The 21,599-nt window shown below is 40.0% G+C and overlaps 2 protein-coding genes across 5 annotated transcripts in view; both read right to left on the reverse strand.

The window, feature by feature from the left end:
- Positions 1–759: 759 nt before the first annotated feature.
- On the reverse strand, positions 760–6,403 carry PDCL (phosducin like). 2 transcript variants are annotated; one of them, XM_015879220.2, is made up of 4 exons: positions 6,384–6,403; positions 5,431–5,605; positions 4,828–5,009; positions 760–4,238 (listed from the first exon to the last, which is right to left on the reverse strand). In XM_015879220.2, the coding sequence occupies exons 2-4, from the start codon at positions 5,597–5,599 to the stop codon at positions 3,687–3,689; spliced, it is 903 nt and encodes a 300-aa protein (XP_015734706.1). In that variant the 5' UTR covers positions 5,600–5,605; positions 6,384–6,403; the 3' UTR covers positions 760–3,686. The 2 variants fall into 2 exon arrangements, with proteins under 2 accessions (XP_015734706.1, XP_015734705.1); XM_015879219.2 differs by lacking the exon at positions 6,384–6,403 and adding an exon at positions 5,939–6,236.
- A 94-nt stretch (positions 6,404–6,497) lies between these two features.
- RC3H2 (ring finger and CCCH-type domains 2) overlaps positions 6,498–21,599 on the reverse strand; it is a 28,577-nt gene continuing 13,475 nt past the window's right edge. Inside the window, exons 10-21 of one of the 3 annotated variants that reach the window (XM_015879213.2) lie at positions 20,915–21,223; positions 19,991–20,204; positions 18,499–18,927; positions 17,892–18,062; positions 16,614–16,769; positions 15,057–15,270; positions 14,811–14,895; positions 14,314–14,395; positions 13,798–13,932; positions 13,202–13,309; positions 12,391–12,539; positions 6,498–11,782 (exon numbers count right to left, since the gene is read on the reverse strand). In XM_015879213.2, the coding sequence (XP_015734699.1) occupies positions 11,584–11,782; positions 12,391–12,539; positions 13,202–13,309; positions 13,798–13,932; positions 14,314–14,395; positions 14,811–14,895; positions 15,057–15,270; positions 16,614–16,769; positions 17,892–18,062; positions 18,499–18,927; positions 19,991–20,204; positions 20,915–21,223 (2,251 nt within the window). In that variant the 3' untranslated portion in view covers positions 6,498–11,583. The remainder of the gene's footprint in view (positions 11,783–12,390; positions 12,540–13,201; positions 13,310–13,797; positions 13,933–14,313; positions 14,396–14,810; positions 14,896–15,056; positions 15,271–16,613; positions 16,770–17,891; positions 18,063–18,498; positions 18,928–19,990; positions 20,205–20,914; positions 21,224–21,599) is intronic. The other 2 variants (XM_015879216.2, XM_015879215.2) reach the window with 2 other exon arrangements.

The raw sequence follows: 21,599 nt of genomic DNA on the forward strand, positions 1-21,599 counted from the left end.
ACTAGAAGTGTTGCTCAATGAACCTTCACCATGCATTAACTTACTGTCCTATTTCAGATGTGCAAACCAGGCTAAGTATTTGGAAACATTTGAAGGCAATAAATATCAAGCTTGTTTTCCAGCACCAGTCGCCTTCTTTCTGAGCTCTCTTGCTTTGTGGACCTAATGGATTTAACAAAGTTTGTATAATGCTGTCACATCTGCAGCCAAAAACTGTTCAAACTTGAGCAATGCCTGCACAAACTCTGCCAAGGCAAAAGGAAGGGAACCAACCACAACTGCTTTGCTCCAGACTCCCAACCTTTCACAGCGCTTTTATCTCTGAGCAATTTCATCAGATGCACTAAAAAAAGCAACAGGGTGATGGTGGGAGGGGAGGAAGTGCGTGAGGAAAGAGCAGGCAGAGCCCAAGGGGCAGCTTGCAGGCTGGTACCTGCCCAGCATCCACCACCTCTGGGAGCCGCAGGGCGAGCTGCTGCCATGGCACAGGATGGGTGCACTGACTCCTGCTGTTGTCTAACAGCTGAATCTCATCCTGAATATTAATTACAGAGGACTTCTGGCCAAGTCAGGATAGAGCTTAGTGCAAGAGACAAAACATCCGAGCGTACAACCCACGCCAGCCATCACTGCTGGGATCTCTACCACCTGCCTGATGTGCCAGAGCCTTTCGCAGCTCTGAAAAGTGCTGGAATACCCCATCAGGTTTCTGCCCAGAACAGCGCTTTGTGCTGTGCCAGAAAAAATAGATGAAACATCTTTGGCAAGATTAAAAAGCTTCCTTTATTCAAAGTCAAGCAATTTAGTAGGAATGCATCAATACAAGTGGAGTTCTGACGGTGACGGAACACAACAGCCTGGAGGGAAGGAGAAGCATCTGCCTCAAACCCAGGTCCTGATGCTCACGGCCAAACCAGAATGTTTCAGAACTTTTATTGTAGGTATGTGTTGGTACAATTTCATTTTAATTGCAGTTCTCTAATGCACATCTATCTATAATGTGCATATATATATACATATATACTCCAGTTTTTAATCCGCAGGTCAGGACCTCACTTAAATTAAGGTAAATGAAACATACTCCAACACTTCAACTGAAACAGCTACAATGTTAGTATGAGCTGCAGTTCTTATTCGTATTGAATGGACAGTAACAAATTCATGACAAACCTATCCTAAAATCTGTTCTACTTTGCTCTGCTGCTTTACATGCATTAAGAATGCTGGGGTTGGGGCCACAGACCTACTGGCTAGTTGGTTTGGAAGGATTTAGCTACAGAAATAGGCAAAAGCAGCAGCAGCACTCCAGCCTTGCTTCTCAGCAGCATTAACTCTTTACCCCTCTTCTCCCTTGCGCTCAATCTTTTCTTTCAGATCAATGATGTACTGGATTCAAACTTCTCTTTTCTGCACTTTTCCTCCTCCTTTTGCTACTGGCAGCATAAACCACCTGTCAAATACCTGAGCACCAAAACCTCACAACCAGGACTCAGTCACCTTCCTGCAGGCCATCAGAGCAGCGAGAGGTTCTGACCCTGTTACAGGTTTACAGTCATGTGCCCCAACCCCTGCTTGGTACAAATAAAACCTCAAAGTAACTCAGTCAGCTCTTCCCCCCTCCAAACCAGGTTTTATTGTGCTGCTAACATGCGCCTGTCTGCACTACGGACTTACTGAGTCTCATCCTGAATACAAATCATGGTCACTTTGACTTTCTTTCTCAGACACAGCATACCCACACTCAGAGACTTAATTCAAGTAACCCGAATCTTTCACCACATTTCAAACTTTGGCTTTCTGCCACTTTCCTTAAAACAGCTAAATATGTTCTTTCAGCTATTTTTAATTACAAATTATTTACCTGTCTGCTTATACTACTTTTAAAAATAGTCTGAATACATACAATTATAAATGCTTATCCTTGTCCTAAGATCTATTCTTACTAAAGGAAATTTTTGCACTTCTCTCCAGTGCTCCAAAGTGCCTTGCACAAAACTTGCCATTAAATATAATAATTAAACATAGCAATACATCCTATTGACATAAGGACAGTCTACTTTCCTCAAAATTAAATAACAAACACAATAGGTCATGTGTGAGAAAGCAAACGGAATATCCAATGAAGTGTGCAGGAGACGTAATTCAGTAACAACTAAGTACAGAGTGCACACCTTCAGCATGCTCATTTGTACCAGGTGCAGGGAGATGACACCATCACCTGGCCAGCAAAGCCTTGGCCCTGCTCTGCATCACTGGAGGTTTCCAAGCTTGCATTCACTACATGCTGCCAGTGGTTTCTAACGCTGCTGGGGTTACATCCTATCTACATAGTGCTAGACTTGCTGGAGGCAGGGTGAGCTGTAAATGCAGTAGAAACCCTGGAAATTACTTCCTAATATCACTACTTATAAAGTAAGCGGAGCACAAACAAAACAAACACACTTTAATAACAATATAATCACTAACAAATGATAACGAGGAACTTGCTGCAGAAGGGAAGTGTAATATACAGCATTTGGGAGCAATAACTTAAAAAAAAGACAAATGGGCTCAGCCAGTGCTGCATGGCTTTTAATCCATGTCCAGAAGTGGGAATTACAAGTTTTTGGGGAAAGAGTCACCAGTGTCACTGTGCAACTTTTACTGCTCCAATGCTTCCACCCCAACTCCACAGCATCTTCTGTCAGTGAACTCCACTGACACACTGCACCAAAACACCCCATGCTCCCAAAGAGCTGCCATCAGAGGGAAAACAGGACTATGGCAACGCTTCTGATCCTGCCTAACACTGTGCAGAAACTGTATACTGAGCTTCAGACAAGAGATGGGAGCTTGTCTATTGGCCCAAGGCTCACTTCCCACAAAGCCTTCCAGTCATCTGTCAGGTCCAAGGATTATTATATATATCCAAAATGCATCTGAAGACCCACCTTAAGCAGGTAGTATGGGGACAGAGACAAACATTAGCACTTATTTAACAGTGTTTGAGGATTTTAGAGATATGCCATGGCTAGCCAAGTCCCAGTTCAGCATTTTGCCAACAAAACTCTCCTTGATACTCTCCAGGATGTCTGTTGGTTTTCACTCTCTGCAGAGGCAGAGATTATTTCCCGCTGAAGTGACTGCCATGAATTCTAACAGTAGGTATTTTAAAACCTAAGAGTGCTTTAAGAGCTGCACCAGAAGGTTTTCCCGTTTAAGTCTCTCAGACAAGGTTAAAGAAAGAAGAGCCCTCTCCAGCTCAAAAGCAATTTTCAGTATCAAGTCAGGAGTTGTTGTTATTTGCAAGTGAGTACTGAACAAAAATTTGATGTCATTGTTAGAACAACAGTTCCAAGAAGGGGCCTGAAAGCTGCAGAATGGAAGGAGGGACCTTGCTGTGTTAACTCAATGGCAGCAGTTCAATTTCAGGTTAATAAAAGACATGAATGCCTAAAAACTTAATTACTGAATTGCACTAGAACTTCATGCTTAGAAAAATACATTTTAACATGTACTTTACTGAGTTAATTTATGAAAATGTTAGGAATGCTTTACGTTATTTTAAACAACATTTTAACAAGCAAAAGTCCAAGTGCATGGAGGGGAAGAATAACATACCCACACTAAGAAAGGAAGGGAACAACCCCTGGAGCAACAACATCCCACAGCACAACTACACCTACTGGCCCTGTGGTGTAAGTGGTTCAGTCTATTTCCAGATCACTGTCTTCACTGTAACACGCAGAGGGGTTATGTATAGAGGTCAGGAGCACGAGGTCTTTTTCTGGAAGCAGACCACACTCCTGCAAAAAAGCCTCCAGGTCTACAGCAAAAAAATCTTCTCCAAGTTGGTCAGTGATCCGCACAAAGTTGCCAATGAGCTCACCTGCCTTGTAGACCAGCAAAGCTGGCAGAGCATTATTGGTAAAGCGAGCGCTGGCACCAATGAGCGAACTCTTTACTCTGCAAAATTTAACTGTTGGATACTCAGCAGCCAGACAGATCATACAGCCGTTCAGGGATTCAGCGCCAGGGATATCATCTTCATAAATATGGATCATGATCAAAGTGCTCTTATGTTCTTTATCAACCGTGTCCAAAAACGCTTCTCCGCTGGTAATCTCAAAAACCTGTTTAAATTGCTGCCCGCTGTACAGCTGCTGTCTCATCTCCTCCATTCGCTGCTTCCTGTATCGCTGTAAAAATTCCTCATCATCTTCATCATTGTGAATCATGTTATATTCCTGTAACGTCATCTAAAAATACAAAGATACGCGACAGAGAAAAAAAGACCTTCATCACTATATAGGTCACTTACATAATTAATTTAAATCAAGAGGATTAATGTGGGTCACTCATCTTTAATAACAGGCAAGTGCAAGCCACGGAGGCTCAAGCACCGGCTGTATTACACTCCATTTTGATCTAATTAGAAACTGTGTCCAGTGGGAACAGTGATTTCAGCCTTGGGTTTCCTAGTTCCCACACGCTGCACTAATAACTCAAGAGGCTGCTCCACGATCCCACTTTAATTCAGGTTAATGGTAGCTATGTGCTTTCACTAAGCTCTGAGCACTGATTTGGGTACCGTGCCTGACCTCAGATCACTTCTCTTTCACCAGCTTTTTTTAATGAGTTTTTAAGCAAACATTTCTTTGGCAAAACAAGAACATCACTTTGTCTGTAGAAACGAAATCACAAGGAGTTCATGTATTTTGTGTCTATTCACCTGCTTTCCCAAACGTATCTACTGACCCGGTAAGGATTCCAATCTGCTCAACATACACAAATAATGAAACAAAAAAAGTCCAACGTTTAAATGGCAATTCCTTCATGTCATGTTACCTTTCCATTGATTTTTTCCTGAAGCTCTTTCTGTTTCTGCTTATCAGTCTCCTCATCTAAGTGAGATCTACATGTCATAGACAACTTCTTTATGAGGCGTTCCATTTCTCTGCGCTGCTCCTGCCTCTGTTCTGTCTCCAGTTGTTTAAACCTTCGCCAGTCATTAATGACTCCTTTTGGACCTGAAATTAAACATGCTGGCATTTGACTACAAAACAGTAACAAAATTATTCCTCTTGTTTAAAATTCCAGTAGTTTTATGGAAATCAGCAGTAAATCAGCAGGCTTATCATAAGCTTTCTGTACACTGTGCACAATGCTGTAATGAATGAGAAGAACAGAGGTAACCTGCCTTTTGCATGTCCTTGAGTTTGTATCTGTTTTTGTCTAGGAAGACAACCCTACCCAGCTGGGCTACCTTCATAATTGTACTGAAGGTTAACTCAGATTAATATCTAAGCCCTCAAGAACCCCACAGCTGCAGGTATGACTCAAATATAGCTGAAAATAGGTCTTTTGTTACAATAACAACACAGCAGGAAACCACACAAACCTTCCAACCAACCAAGTACTCCCAAAGCAGTCAGTGTGACACGGCAATACCTGTGTTGACTGCACTGCCATCGCTGCTAAGCTCGACCTCCCCAACGCTGTCAGGAATGGAGCTCTCCCCTTCTTTGTCTTCCTTCTCACTGTCTTCGTCCTCACCCTCACTGCTGCTGTAATAATACTGCAGCTTCTCGCCCAGCAGTTTGTCATCCAACGCAGTCATTATGTTCTACAAAATAAACACAGCACACGATGCACCTCACTCAGCTGTGCAGCACAGGATGCCACCTTCCATGACAACAGCAGCCCTTCGTTCCTCCCGAGCAGCTTTTACCCACCCAGAATGTTCAGGGCCCACTGCCACACATCCAACAGCCACATGAACGAGCTCTTAATACCAATTTCAAGCACCCGGGATGAATAAAGCCCTACTTTGCGTCTCAGCCCTCCAACAGCCGCAGTTATAAACGCTGTTTTTGCAGGCACATGTGAGCGGATCTCCACACGTTTTTACCCAATGAGAACCAATTTCTAAGCGCGATTCGGGATCACAGACACGTACGGTTCAGTTTCCAGCAGCAGGAGCTGTTCTGCCGGCGGTTCCTCGGAGCTCAGAGCAGCCCGAACCACAGCGGGCTCAGCAGCAGCAGCACCTGCGGGGAGACCCGAGCACCCGAGCATCGCACAGCGCTCCTGCGCCCCGAAGGACAGACAGAACCGCGCACAGGTTTAACCCGAGCACGGAAAACACGCTCCGGGAGCGCGGAGGCGGCGCAGGCGGAGCCGTAACCCCGCACGGCGGCTGCGGGACAACGGGCCGCACGCACGGCCCCGCCCCATCCCGCGGCGGGCGGCTCAGCCGCTCCCAGTCAATGCGGATCCCGCAGCGCTCCGCCGGCCGTACCCGCTGTTACCGGGGATCCCGCGGTGCCGCCCGGCCCGGCCCGACCCACCCTCCGAACCCGGCCCGGCCCACCCTCCGAACCCGGCCCGGCCCAACGTCTCACCGCCCGCCGCCTTCCGGAGCGATCCGCGCGGGGCACGGCGGGAACGGGGCGGAGCGCTGCGGGAACGGCCCCGGCGGGCGGGGAACGGCGCGGGGTGGAACGGACGGAGGCGGGTTAAGGTGGACAAATAGTTTTTATTTGTGCATGCAAATACATGTCAATACTGCAAACTTCTTCCATCGAGTCTCTCAAACACTGAAAACCATGATGCTCTACTCTGTGACCAGCCAAAGCTAAAACCTCTTCACTTCAGTGCTACAGCAAAACACGCACGGCCGCCCCGCGCGGGGCCCCCCTACTCTAACACGAGGGAACAGACGAGTCGGGAACTCGAACCGAAATAAACGGAATAGAATTTACTCCCCCATATAACCCCATTTCATTTTACAGATTTTAAATTATAGTTTTAAATAGAAGCTGAGAATGCGCCATAAAAATGAGCATTAAATCCATCGTAGCGATGGTGCCTGCTTTATACATGATGGGTGTACACCATCTTTTATTTCATTTACATTTCAATCGAACAATAGATTTGCAAAGAAAATGTCTAATACAGACGTAAAAATATTCACACTAGAGCTTCACAATCGGTTGTACAATTGACAAACAGGCCTCTTTTCCCAAACTTTCCAGCTAAGCAAATTTATAAAAAATGTAATCGATGCAACGAGAAAAAAAATTTTTTTTTCCTTAAACTTCCAGGGAAAAGAATACGCAGTAAACAGTATAAATGCGGACAGCAGATGCTGCAAGCTAACCACGATACTTCGGAGTGGCTGTACAGTGGGGATGTGCAGTACAAATCAAAGCCACGTGTGTTGTATCACAACTACCGTATAATATACTTGTTTGCCCAGCTACGAAACGCATGCATCCCATGCCTCGGATTCACAGAGATCTGCTCTGGGTCAGTCGACGGGCTCTGGGCAACGACCCCGGCTTTGGGCAGCGAGAGACGCGGGCTCTGGTCGAGTTCAGCCTTTGCGGCAGCCTCTCGATCACAACTGGAGGTGCAGTGCTACGTCTGGACCTGGGAACGTCAGCTATTCCTTTCTGGCTTTCCCTTCCCTCGCTGTGCTCCCTTGCCAGCAAAGAGATGCACAGTGCTGCCAAAGCGCTGCTCCTTTATCCTGAAAACTGGGTCATTCCAAAGCACATTTGTTGTGTTCTGCTTGCAGAAGAGGTCCCTCAATGAGAGGGGAGCTGCCTAACAGAAGGGATCGAACTACAACATAAAGAATGGACTTTTACATACTATAGATAATTCAATCATTTCTCATTTTGTTACACTCTCAAATTCAACATCTTCCTTTAAGTCTAATAATAATGAAGAATCTGTTCACAAAGATGATCAAGGAGCTGCTGGCATACAGTGTCTATGTACAGCAACAGATACAACTTGACAACCTGTGCTTTAAGAAAGCAAACAAAAACATGTTTGGAACTATTCTGAGTGTAGTTAGTTATTTTAAGTGTTCTTTCCTCAGCTGTTTCCGACCACTGTGCATTGCTTTGTACCTCATCCAGCCTAGTACGCTATAATACAAGAACAGCATTCAGCTCTCGAGCACAGGATAATTAAATTGTGCAATAACACAACCGTGTTATCAAAGCACTAAAACCTGCCAGATTAGACGTCTACAATGAGCAATTAAGAGCTTATTTAACTATCAGCTGCGTACAATTGTTTTGTTTTAAAATCAAGTGTCAAACTTCAGCATCCCTGTACTAGACTACCAAGAACCAACGCCAGTTTGCTTTGCAAAGAGTCTAACCTTTCCTTTGAAGGGTCTAGTATACATTCTACAATGCAAAATCTGCATAAACACTAAGATTCATTTCTTGTCACCTGTTTACAGGAACAAAATATCAGTAGCAGGGCTATCACTCTGCTATAATTATATGTTAAGAATGTACAGATAGTTACTTTTCACACAAGCATTCTCCCAGCACAAGCATTAGTCTCTATTAAGACCTATGTGGAAAATGAGGCAAAACAAGGAATGAATCCAGGTAGTGAGGCAACACAATTAACTTAGATACTAATAATTCCTGTATCTCTTGCATGTGAAATCCCTGCTGTACCCCTAAGAGGGGAAAACAAAAGAAAAAAAACACAACAAACAAACCCAAAATGCTTGTCCAAGCAAAGCAAAAGAGCCAATCTCTTTTCCCCAATCTGCTATGGGCCTTTTTTTTTCTTTTCCTGACAGCAAAGGTATCTTAGGCCAAAACCTAAATGGGAACCACTGCTATTAAAGCACAAAAATTAGTAACTCTATCTCAGTGTCAGAAAGTAAGCCCTTCCATAGCCCAAAGGCACCTGATTTGCAACTAGACAAATGAATACATACTTGTTGTTCATAGGGTCAAGGGATGAAACTCCACCAAGGAAGAGAGCCAGAACTAGGTTCCCACCTGTAGCTTCTACTTCTCAGGGCACTGGAGGGCATAGTTTCATGGCAAAAAAATCACACAGTCAGTGTTAGAACTGTAAGACAAAAGCTGGCATGCTATTTAAATGCCCAGGTAATTCTTTTGCCTGTCATTCTCTACATTAAAAATTCAAGAAAATAACTAGTCTCAGTTAAGAACCAACTCTCCATATGAAGTATATGGTCATCCTAGAGAACTACTACATCACGGGACCTCCTGCTGCAGGCAAGAGTATATAGATACGTTTGTTCTTACATATGCCAATATGGTTGGCAGGAATATGTTAGGCTTATGTAACTTCACTGGACAAACAGGCAAATGTGTGTAAGCAGCTTATTCCAATCCCCCTCCAGCAGAGCACAACCAAGTTTGTTAAAACTGCAATTTTAAAATTAAAAAGTTAAGGTAAATACACAATCAATTTATGTAGTATATATTCACCCTCAGATCATGCTGAAGATGTTCTGTGGAGTTCTGGTGCACAGAGGGCTCTTTCCCTGAGGGCAAATAAGGACTTCTCAAACCTTTATATTTTCTCTATTTTGTAACAAAATAGCAATTTAAAATTTAAAAATCTTTTAAAAAAATTACATCACCTTCAACATGGAAGATCTCACTGTTTAAATATCCATGAAAGAGACATACTCGTTTGCATATCTGTTTTGGAATTACATTGTACAGCAAATAATAGTATCTCAGAAGCATTTCAAAAGTAATATAAATTCATATTTACAGAATGGTCTTGGTATAAAATATACAACAATCATATTTATGTCTAACATTCTAAGTTAAGTTTAACATCAATAGGAAATAAGTTAAGGTGACAAAGGTGGTCTGGTTCTTGTATCCATTCACTTTGAGTTGCAAGTGAAACAAAGCACTGATCTAACCCTACTTATGAGGTGGCACTGGCTATAGGAAGGTACAGCAACAGCCAAAGGAAACTAAAAGACTACTTGACTGTTTTTCTACATACATTCCTTAACATCTGAGTATTCAATAGATGTGTAAGATCTTCCATACTGACACCAGAATATCAAAACTAACCCTTGGATTTTCAGGTATATTTACAACATAATTATTTCATGGACAGGTTCGTTAGGATAGATATCAAACACCAATATTTACTTAGTCTAATCAGTGACCCTCAGGGAAATGCCAACCCCCACCCCCCAGAAACGTGCACAAAACAGTTATCAAAATCTTACCCGACCACATAGCTGTGATTTTGTAAAATAACAACTCAGACGACCAGTAACATGATCCTCTTTAAGCATTTTGCTAGCAGGAAAAGCCCTTACATGCAGTACACCTGGTGAAAGATCAGCTTGGCTTAAAATATTCCAGTACAATTTTCAGAGTAAACAACTTCACAGAAGTTAATAAAACAAACAAACAAAAAAAGTAAAACTTGTCACAAAGAAAAGTAAGAGGACAAACAAGATGGTAATCATCAGGAGGGAGAGTCCTGCTTTCTTAAAAGCTTCTTAAAAACCAACCAAACATATGCCCAGGGCTCTACTTCGTGTGCATTTATGAAAAAACAACTATCTTCAGCTGACATGTCTAACATGATTCTCAGTCACATCTTAACAGGGCATAAATTCATACACTTGTCAGAGCTCTAAAGGTCAGATAATGCTATATTATTGTATTCTCAAAGTCTTTGAAAATAAGTTGCCACTGAATAAGCAAAAATTAAACCTGAATATAAAACCATGATTAACAACACTAAATAAAAGGTAATAACTGCCTTAAATTCCCAATATTTAGTTTAAATTAAAAACAAAACAGTACAAAAACAGCAATACCATCTTGTTAGTCAGTGCAATCACTACATACAGGGTTTTCAAAGGAAAGCAAAGAGCACCTGATACTTTTTGCCAAGTCATCTGGATTCTATAATCTGCAAGTTGAGAACCATTATTAAAAAAGAACAAACTGCTGTTACATTAGTGCATAACCTCTCAATATAGTTGAAAATTGTTTCATGTATAACTTGGGAGATCAATACCTAGTACGTTAGCTGGAGGACTTAGGCACTTGGTTTACTTCTGGTAACTTTACTTGGACAAGTAGCCTGTGTACGTGTATATCTACAGTACTAAAGCAGAAATGTGTGTGTGTGCACGGGGGGGAAATGGAAACAAAATGCTGCAGCAAAGCACTGCACCACAGACCTGCAAATAACGCAGCAGTGCAAAGCTAATGGTGTGTTAACCCTGTAAAAAGTCTCAAGTCCAAATCCCCACCTCTCAGTCTTCAATCAGGAAACAATACTCCATGCAAAGTTCCACAACTAAGGAAAAAGCAGCTGCAACAAGACACAAGTTCTTCTCTCATGAAACAAAATAGAGACAAATAAGTTAGTCTTCCTTTCACTAGATGTATCATCGTAGGATCCTGCTAGTTTAAATAACTGAGTTGTTAGTTTTCTACAGAAGCCATTTTAAACAAGAATGGCTCAGATACCGCACCGGATTGCTACAAACTCATAAAAAGCTGCTTTAAGCTTAAGTAAAACAATGTCCAAATTCCATTCATCTGTGGAAAGTGAACGCCTTACCCTAGTAAAGTAAGTTTTTTTTTTTCTTCAGAATGCTAATGCGAGAGGGGCTTGAAGTATCAAAGAGTCCACAGGAAATGCATGACCCCAATATTATTCTTTAAAAAAAATATACATTATATAATATATATTATATATATAAAAAGCTAGTGTAAATGCTTCCACGGTGTGGTCACAAGCTGGAAAGATGAATGCCTTTCAGCTGTTAACCATCCTGCCATTTGCAACAGGCTTTAAAAAGTCATTTTTATCCTCAGACATAATGTGAGCAGTTTTCAAAATGAGGCTGCCAACACTGACTGATGTGCTGATGGGCAGGCAGCTTGCATTGCTAACAGATGTTGTGATCGGCTGACTGAAGCAAGAAGTTACGGGCAGGATTGTTTTCTGCTCCTCCCTGAGGAGAAAAATAAGTTACACAAATATTAAACAAGTACATGCACAAGTATCCAGAACTGAATTTCTGTGCATTAAATAAATAATGACAAACTCATTTTTAGAAACAGGAACAACGTCTTACTATGGAAAGGTATGCTCAGGATGTTAAATGCAGTCTGCCTCATTTTCAAAGACTGCGTTATACATTAAAAACTACAGAACATATAAACCTAAAATAGTGTATTTTTAAAACTACCTCTCTATAGAGATTTGTGCAAACAGTCTGAAACTCAGCCTTTTGGAATTTTTCTAAATTTCTGGCAACTATGAAAATACTTCCAGATTTTTTTGCTTACTGAGTACGTGAAAGGTATTTTTAACAGCTGTGATCTGTTTCAGCACATATGATTACAGCAATGCATACAAACAATGGTACCATCCTATGACTTTCACATTTGTGACCTAATTTGACTTCTTAGCAGGTTCTTCTCACTTCACCACATATACGCAATGCAGATGTCTAACCCAAGTCTGAATAGGTGCGCAGTTCATCCTTAAACACACAACTATTTTGCTGCTTCTGTTTGTCTAATACTGGCAGACACTGCTGTTTTCTCTAACACTCACAGAATCACAAGGTCTTCACCTAAACTTTGTCTCTTCTGTTCCATAGATTCTTTCTGGTGCTGCTTTAGTGGATGACCATTCTCTACAGTTGTTCCATTGAGCAGCTGATCATCTTGAGAACTGATACCTAGCTGTATATCCAGGATCTCCTATAGGAGAGAAGGAAAAACTGTTATAATGTTGCTACTAGTTTTAGATTCTCCTATTATACTCTCCTATATCTCCTTATTTTTACATCATATGATTGGAATATCTATTGCATTTTGCTATAGGAAAGCCCATGATGCTTCATTTCTGTTTATCTCATCAGATTTCTTTAACACAGTTTTGTGGGTTTTTGTTGTTGGTTTGTTGTTTTTAAAAAAGTAATATGCTATAAATTGTGAATTCCTAAAAGGATTGAAATTCAAACAAAACCTTTTCAAGAAGCTCCCTAGCTGTAGGCATGACCTCATCAGAAATTTCAGGAGCTCTTTAAGCATCTCCATCTTCTCACAGCTTTAAAGCTGACATGAGAAGAAGCGGATTCCTGATAAGATCATGACTTAAATCTAGATTCCATGCTAATCAACTGTTTGAAATTACAGGAAACTCCAGCAGCTTAGCACTTAGGTAGTATCAGCAGCCAGGTATCTGAATAAGAAATATGAGACCCCTGGTGTTAAAATAAGAGAAATGCTTGATATCACTACAAAAAGTAGGACAAAAGGCTTTGCTATTAACATAAATTACTAGTTTATAAAGAAAAATGTTAGAAATTCTTTAATAATTAATCAAAGGATCTTACTTAGACACACATTTTGGAACTTACTTCTATTTGTTCACCCTGCCCATCAGGTTCATCTGTATCAAGGGCAGATAGCTCCAATTCAATGTCTCGATCTGGCTTTGTATCGGCACAGTCTTCACTATAATCAGTCTGAAAAAATGAAACACTTTCTGTAAACATCAGGTTGGCTTTTCACCTGCTTCCAACTGCAGTCATGTATTAGAATGAAAACAGAAGGTGTATTCCTAGGACACAACATTTGTATGACACAAAAGAGCTAAATGATACGAAACACAGATAGAACTTCAGGTATAGACAAAACAGAATACACAGCAAAATCTATTAGTAAAGTACAGAAAGAGAAAATGAATACCAGAATGGAAATTTTTGTAGAGTTCATTAAGATTTAGATTTTTAACACACACAAGTAGAGCAAAGAGCAAGGTTCACAGTGAAATGGATGGTTACATTTCCACATTCTAGACATATGCTTGGAGTAGCAGAACAGCCAGTCCAGGCGCAACAACAGTAACTTGCAGCAAATGTTTTACAAGTTATTTTGTAACATCAGAATTAAAAATGAATCTGTGTGCATATAAATCTAAGATTTGTTTCATCCCAAGCGCCCCTTGCTTTACCTCACCATTCCTCAAATCAATTTCCTTGCTTAAAAGATTTAAGGTAAGTCGACTGCCTTCATCTAGAGAATTCCACTTCTGTTGCATGGCTAGTGCATTTGCCTCTCTCTGAAGTAATAATGAGTTACTTTTGGCCTATGGAAAAACAAGCAAACAACATATCAATTACCTACAGCTACACTTAACTACGTTTTGGCAAACAGCAATAGAACTCAGGTCACAAAAAGAACAGCTCCCTCATCAGATGTATAACTATGCATTCTATAAATGTCCAACATCTGTTCTGTCCTGCATTTGCTGACATTTACAAAGCCCACTTCTTTCTACCACAAACAGCCTTACTGATGTCAATGGAGCAGCTCATACAAGCTGTCTTTACGAATCATAAAAAGTGTTCTGGTATTGATGCCTTGGTAACTTAGTGATCATTTTATTAATATTACTTCTTTCTATAGATTACACTAAGAAAACTAATTTAATGTTATTTATTTAAGTACGAGGTTTATCTGATCTTACCTGCTGTAATTCAATACTTAATAGATCTCCAGTGCTGGAATGCTTTCTGTGACCAGACAAATCTGTAACTACAAATCTGTCCCTTTGAGAGAAAAAAAGGTAAAAATTAAGAATTGAAAACAAATATTCTAAAGCAAAGGATTCAAAAGGACTGCTGGACAAACTAGGTGACTAAGGTAACAAGCTCTTCAAGGCAAGGGAGGAGGAGCATACTAGCAGTGTCCCAGGGCATTATATGAAGTAAACATCTTTGTTTTAAATATAGAAGAGGTTCAACAAGAAAACACCTGAGGAACTACTCAAGAACACAGGTCTGGGTGAGACAGATTGGCAGTGCCTGAATCCCATTCATTTTAAGACAGGTTTTCCAAGGCTTTGCAGGGGACAGAGAAGTCTGTTATTTTAAAATTAAAGTCTATTAGAAATTTTTTGTTTATTTTAACAGCATTCAGGATTTTGAACATTAGCAAGCTACAGAAAACACAGGAAGTCCATACCGTTCTGCATAACGTGCTGATGAAGCTGAATCTGAGCCATAAGAACTCCATCTTGAGTCAACAGCATTAACGTAAGGAACATAATCTGCAACAATTTAAAATACAATTAATTACCTTCTCCGTACTTAAAAAGTGGGGTATACAGGTATGTTTAGTTCTTCGCACTTCCATTGCTGTATTAAATATAAACTGGATGAAATGCTAATGATAGACACTGTATTGTCAGTATGAAGCCTGTACTTGTACCTGATACACTGATGGGCTTAGTTGCACTTCCTTGGGAAGCAGTGGCCTGAATTGGATCTGTTGTGTGATAACCCGTGCGGGATGACCTGGAGATTGCACCCCACTTGGAAATGATCGGTCCATCACTAAATGGGATTATAGGATCCTCTTCCTTTGCCCTTCTCTGAGTTTCAAATAAATGCACTCTCCTTTTAACATCCCCGCTGTCCAAATCCTACATATTCAGGAAACAGAAAGAGATAAATGGACTTGTTTGAGGTCATTCGGATGACTCAATATGCCAATGACTTTCTGATCACTGTTGCTGAGTACAATGATGAAAATCTGTTCAACTAGAGACAAGATGGGCCGCAATGATTTAACTACTGCCTTTTAATGCTACTGTCAGCATTGGAAGAAATAATTTTGCTTCTCCATTCTAGTGCTTCCAGACAAAAAAGAACTCCAGGATGCTTCAAGGTCCTTCAGTAATATCTCCAGTATCTGAAGATAGTATCAAAAAGGCTTGGGAAGTGACTAGACTTTGTTTCACTTCTTTCAGAGAACATGAAAAAAATCTGCTATATTACATGGCAGAAAATCTCTAAAATCACAAGCTTTTACCCCTCCAAATGCAAGGTGTGTGCCATGATTCAAATCACATTTTTTGTTTCTCAAAGTACTTTTTTTCCTCCTTATGGAAAACAAATGATTATATTATCATTAAGTTATATTTCTTCCCCTCCATAGATTCCTTGGCATTGAACTGTTACTAGAGGAGAACGTGCCTTCCATTGAAATAAGAGGTGTAGTCTAGGAAAATAACTCTGATACTTGGAATATGAAGCAGCCAACATTAAATTCCTGAGTCCACAGTATTTCAGCTTTCTTTGTGCCACTTCAGAAAAGCGTACACTGCTCTTAGGATAAACTTTAAAAGATTCACTGAAATAACAGGAGCACAGAAAGTCTTAGAACCCCAAAAAGGCCAGTAATTCATCCATACAGCATGGACAACTCTGCTTGAACTAAATAAGAAATGTGTTCCGCAATGGAAACACCTGCTCTGGAATGGCCACAATGACAGTACCAACAGGTCAGTCCTGTCTGTGCAACATATTACGAGACTAATATTTTAGATCCCTCAAATTGCAAATACACATGTACACAAAAACGCTTATGATGTGTGAGAGAGATGGGATTGAGAAGTCAAAAGGCTTTTATCCCGTCACTCCAACAGTTAAAAAGCAGATTCAAAAATTAGTATGTCTTATCTACTTACAAGCCACCTACTCAAAACATTTTGACTATTAGTTTGATTTATAGAGACATGTTATTAAAATGGTCATTTCAGATGTCTGACAATTTTATTCCTTGCATTACATCCTGCCAGATGTAAACAGAGTTTATAACAACTAAAAAGATATGCTAAACCATTTCATATGGGCTAGGTTACTTTGAACTAAAATATCAAAAATATTAGCTATCAATTAAAAAAAAACTTGTTTAATCAAACAGAAGATACTTTAGCATATAAGTAACATTACATTAATGAGGTAACATGCAGAGAACCCCTACCATTAACACAGCATTTGAATTGGCAATCACATCCTTGGGCTCTGAGTCGATAGCATTTATACAAGAGCCAATAGTGCCGCAAGACCATGGTGAATAGTGAGAGAGATGATCTTCCTCAAATTTAGTTCCACTCAAATCACTGACACTCTCAGAGAACTACAGAAAAGGGAATAAATAGAAAGTAAATAATACAAAAAGGGAATTCAGTCTTAAAATACGAAAAAAAACCAAAAAACCAAAAAAACATTTACTGCTATCTAATCACAATCTCCTCCAAGTGAATCAAGGAACTTGGGGAATCAAGACTTGACTTGGGGGAAACCATAAACCAGTTCACAAACATATTTTAAACTAGTAGTACAGTTGACAGTTGTCAAGGCTTTCCCAGTACAAATAACTGACTTGTCAAGATAAGAGGCTGACATCAATGTTGCTATACTAGTGGCAGGTTTCTTCATGCAGCTACCTGCAGTAATTTAATTCAGAGGATGTCATGCATTTTTATTTAAGGTAGAAGCCAGTGACAGAAGAGTGACACAGAACACTTCAACATGGATTAAGACTCAAAATCTGATATACTCTGAATGCACTCACTTCAGGTTTATACACCTTGCAAAACCTATTCTGAATAATCACCATGTAACACCTCAAATGTCAACAATGAAATTGTCAATCTACAAAGAGCATTTGGTACAATAGTTCTCAAGAATCTCTTGGATGCATTTAAGTAACAAAAAAAATACACACTGCATCATTATTGCTTTGTTTCTTTTTCCTCTTCAAAGCAAACAGTTTCTATCTATTAAATTTCCATTATTGTTTACAGAGTTGTTCTACCAAAGTATTTTGTCATTTTTAAGAGGTGTTTATTCTCCATGCTAAGGTTGATTTAGTCTACTCATCATGCTATGATGCCAACTGGAACATAAAAGAAATGGTCCATCTTGGTGGAAAAAAACCTGTAATTCCCTATTTTGGAAAAAAAAAAAAATTCAAACAAAAAAACACAAAACAATTGAGGATGTTCAGAAAGAAAGTTCAATGGAGTGACGCTTCCTTTAGTGTGGGTAAATCAAATCACTTCCTCACTTCAAGTTTTTTTCAGAAATCATGTTTACAATCAGTTTACTACAAATTGAATGCATTTGTAGTGAGATACTACTCTCTTCTTACTAAAAGGCTAAAATCATTTTTTGAACAAGTGGCAGGTGGAAAATCTTTACTAGAGATATTAAATGGCATCTTACAGAAACAGGAAGGGAAAATAAAGTTCCCCACCTCTGTATTGAAATCTACGCTGAAGAGAGGAGAAGGTGGCGTTGGAGATGGTGTTGCCATAGGAAGGGTTGATGATACAAGAGGAGTTTTCTGCGTGTGATACTGAGCCCATTGTTCTGGCTTCCGTCGTAATTGTTCATCATACCCAGACTTCAAGTGACCACAAGGCTCCTAGCAGTAACAAATACAAGACTGTTTATCCTACCATACTCTCACCAGAAGGTGAATACTTGCAGGGGGCACACTTGGAAAACACACTCCCTTGGGTCTGTGGTCTTCTACTGATATCATTAGAAGAATCTTGCAAGGATTTGGAAGAGAACCTGGTTCACATATAGTAACTCAAATCTTAAATATATAGTTCATTCAAACAGCACATGCAGAAATCTAATAGGCAGAAGGGTTCTGGTCCTAATCCAGATAATAGTAATCAACATTACAGGCCCATTTTATTCAGTTAGAAAAAGACTTTGTTTGGGACATATTTCTTGGCCTCTGTAAACCCAACAAAACGGAACAGGTCTAAATACTAATTATTTATCACCTTTTCAGTAACAACTTTCAGAATTAAGCCTTAATCCCTCCTTCCTGTCTGGCTTTCACTTACCCTTGGTAAAGGCACAGTCCTCTGCTCATTTGGAGGTTGACAAGCCACAGAGTAGTACCCATCCAAAGAGTTGTATCTCTCACGTAATGATGTCTGATAGACAGATGAGTGCATCACATCCATAGGAGGTAAAGAATTGCTCCTGATAATATCATCCCGTGGGTACATCTGTGGGCGCCAGATGCGCCTGCTGTCATAAACCGGAGCATACATTCCAGAAGGGACAGGAGGAACTGGTCCATACGGCTGAGGAGGAGGAGGTTGGTAAGGAGAACTCAGTCGATCTCGAGGTGGAAACGTACTGTAATGATCGGCATATGGCACGGAAGCAGGTGGGAGGGAGGATTCTGGAACATTATTGGACCTCACAAAGCGAGGAACACAGGGAGCCACGCCAGCTGGTACTGTTGGAGGTGGTGGATAGTATCCTTGAAAATTGGAAAAAGGTATATTTCATGTGATCACAAGTAACACAGAATTTTACACCTTCTATAACTGAAACTAGTGGGGTTAAGTATCTTTAGAGAATAAAGTGCAGCACAGTTCTAAAATCTCACTATCAACCCCATAGCCTCTCTGGAATAAAATTTATATATGTCAACCATATTTGCAGATGTAGCAGTGATCCTTTATCAGCTTGACCCAATTTGGAGAACAGAGCTTCCCTGCCACTGCTCCCATATAGTATGATTTAACTATGTATGTAACCATAGTCAACATTTTAAACATGTCTTTATACATGAAAGTAAAATAACATCTCTAAAACAGAAAACTACATTGCTAAAAAAAAAAGATAAGCAATTTCAAAGGTTTCTAAATGACAGTTTCACACTTTGTTCACTCCTCATTGGAAAGAGCTGTCTGAACACCTCTGTCATTTCTTCTGATCATTTGTGAATGATCTGATGCTAGAGCAAACTCCTAATGGTTTAAATATAAACATGCACACCAAGCCTAAAAACATAACTGAAATCTTTCAAAAACAGCTAAGCAAGTATAAAGAGTCTCACAGAACATGAAACACTTCTCCTCCAGGACTCTGAATGCCTATAGCAGGAAAAAATTTCTCCTAATAATACATAATGCAATACTGTATCTCTCTTTGTGGTTGAATGCTCAATGTTCATCTGGGGATGAATCTTGTCCATGGATAACGTCCATGGACAGAGCATGAGATGAGCAAGCCTAATGAAATGCAATCCAGTGTAACAAAGGAAAAAGTACATGAGAGACCATGTGGTTCAAATTCTGTATACTGAGGTACCAGCTGCATAATATGCAGCAATCAAAGGTGAGAACCATTGGTAATGGGAGCTGACTACAAGTCCCTGCCATCAGGGATGGAAGACAGTATTATACTGTGAGTGAAGGTTCAGATGGTCTTTAAATAAAATAAAAATAAAAATAAAAATCCATAGAATTAAAATATAAGTTATTTCTACCTACAGAACGTGCAGGCATATCTAGATGAAAATTCAAACCTACTCTTGACTGTCTGTGGGTACTGTGGAACTTCATACGACAGCTGAGTTCTGGGATCTTGGAAATACTGAACATTATCAGAATGTGGAGGGTAAACAGGTACTCTGGGAACAAATTGGCTGGACTTTGGAGGCACAGAATTCACTTCTGTTCCAATATTAGGGGGACCAGCTGAGGTAGCTGCTGCCTGGCTTACAGGAGTCTTGGGTGGAGAACCAATTTTACTGAAAAGGATTAACAAGAAATCATTAAACAGATCTTTATGTATTTTGGTTAACCATCTCTCAGTGTACATACATGTATGTAGTGCAAAAATTTGGGTGAAGTTACTTACTATAGAATTTTAGCACCCCAAATTATTTAGTCTCAGACTTTCTCATAAGAGAACTCAAAAGCTTATATATACGTTTTGTGATGTACTCGTAACCTTCCATAACACTTGCAAACGTATTCTAGCAAAGACACAGGGTTTGAAAAATTTAAGGAATCAGTGCTTTATGGAGAAGTACCAAAACAATTTTAAGGGAAAATCCCAAAAGTGGAAGATTTCTAGGATTAAAGGGATTTTTCTTGATAAAATATACCACATGTACTCTTCTTGCTTCCAGGAAACATCTGTTATTGAATGCAGGCTTTTTGTTTTATGCAATAACCAAATACTAAGTAAGATATCAGTAAAATTTTAAATACGGGGAGAAACTTACACTTTTATATCACGTGGAACTATTTAGCAGCTAAAACAATTGGTGCTGATTCTGACAACTTAGATCTAATCTTTGTATAATGATAGTTCACAAGTCTGCAGCCAGTAAGCAACAGCCACAATTGCACAGCAGGACCAGAATTCAATATGTATGATTTGTGATTCATAAGCTTGTCTTCCTTTATCATCTAATGTTGTGCTTTGCTATTTTTATGAAAAAATGTTACCTACTTTTCAGGTAGTGATTCTGTAGGGGATCCAGAAACATTCTGTCCATTGGCTCCGCTCTTCCCTGCCTTCTTGGAGTTCTCCAAAGCTCTTAAGGAAGTGTCTGCACAGCGAGGGATCAATTGGGGAACACCACTTTCTAGATTAGCTATTCCATTAGTACTTGGCACCATCTTCCCTGTTGCTTCAGGGCTTCCTATGACAGAAATTACGCTTCCTGTAGTGGTTGAGACGGTGCTATTAACACCAACTTTATTTAGAAGGGGGAATGTTCTCACTGTTGCACTGATTTTTTTGTTCCTCAAGCGATATCTACAAACAAACACATAAACACACAAAACACAGATGATTTAAGAAGTGCTTATTGTGCAGTTTAATGTAATTGTAAAACTAATAAGAGATTGGAGAGGATGATAGCAAAAAATTACAGGACTTCACACTGCTGTCTATTTTCAACAGTTCAGCATAACTTAAGTAGAACATCAGTACCCTCCCTGTAATCAAAGATCATCTCCTATGGAACATCTGCGTGTGCAGTCCTTTGGAAAGAGAACTGGGTGAAAACAGATTAAAGAATACATATGTTACATATTATCTAAATAACTCAGTTCATTCCTTAGTCAATTAAAATATAATTAACATTTTCTTTCCTGTGAGAGGTATATCCAATCTCTGACAGACACTGAGC

The sequence above is a fragment of the Coturnix japonica genome, chromosome 17, assembly GCF_001577835.2.
Source record: "Coturnix japonica isolate 7356 chromosome 17, Coturnix japonica 2.1, whole genome shotgun sequence".
In the NCBI taxonomy this organism is placed as follows: domain Eukaryota; kingdom Metazoa; phylum Chordata; class Aves; order Galliformes; family Phasianidae; genus Coturnix; species Coturnix japonica.

What these genes read in the sequence shown, in the direction of transcription:
- PDCL (XM_015879220.2), bottom strand. Translation starts at nt 5,599, where the DNA reads ATGACTGCGTTGGATGACAAACTGCTGGGCGAGAAGCTGCAGTATTAT. An exon ending in TGGCAGTGCAGTCAACACAG is followed by an intron (nt 5,010 to 5,430) that starts GTATTGCCGTGT and finishes GTTTAATTTCAG; the next exon opens with GTCCAAAAGGAGTCATTAAT. An exon ending in AGGAAAAAATCAATGGAAAG is followed by an intron (nt 4,239 to 4,827) that starts GTAACATGACAT and finishes TTGTATTTTTAG; the next exon opens with ATGACGTTACAGGAATATAA.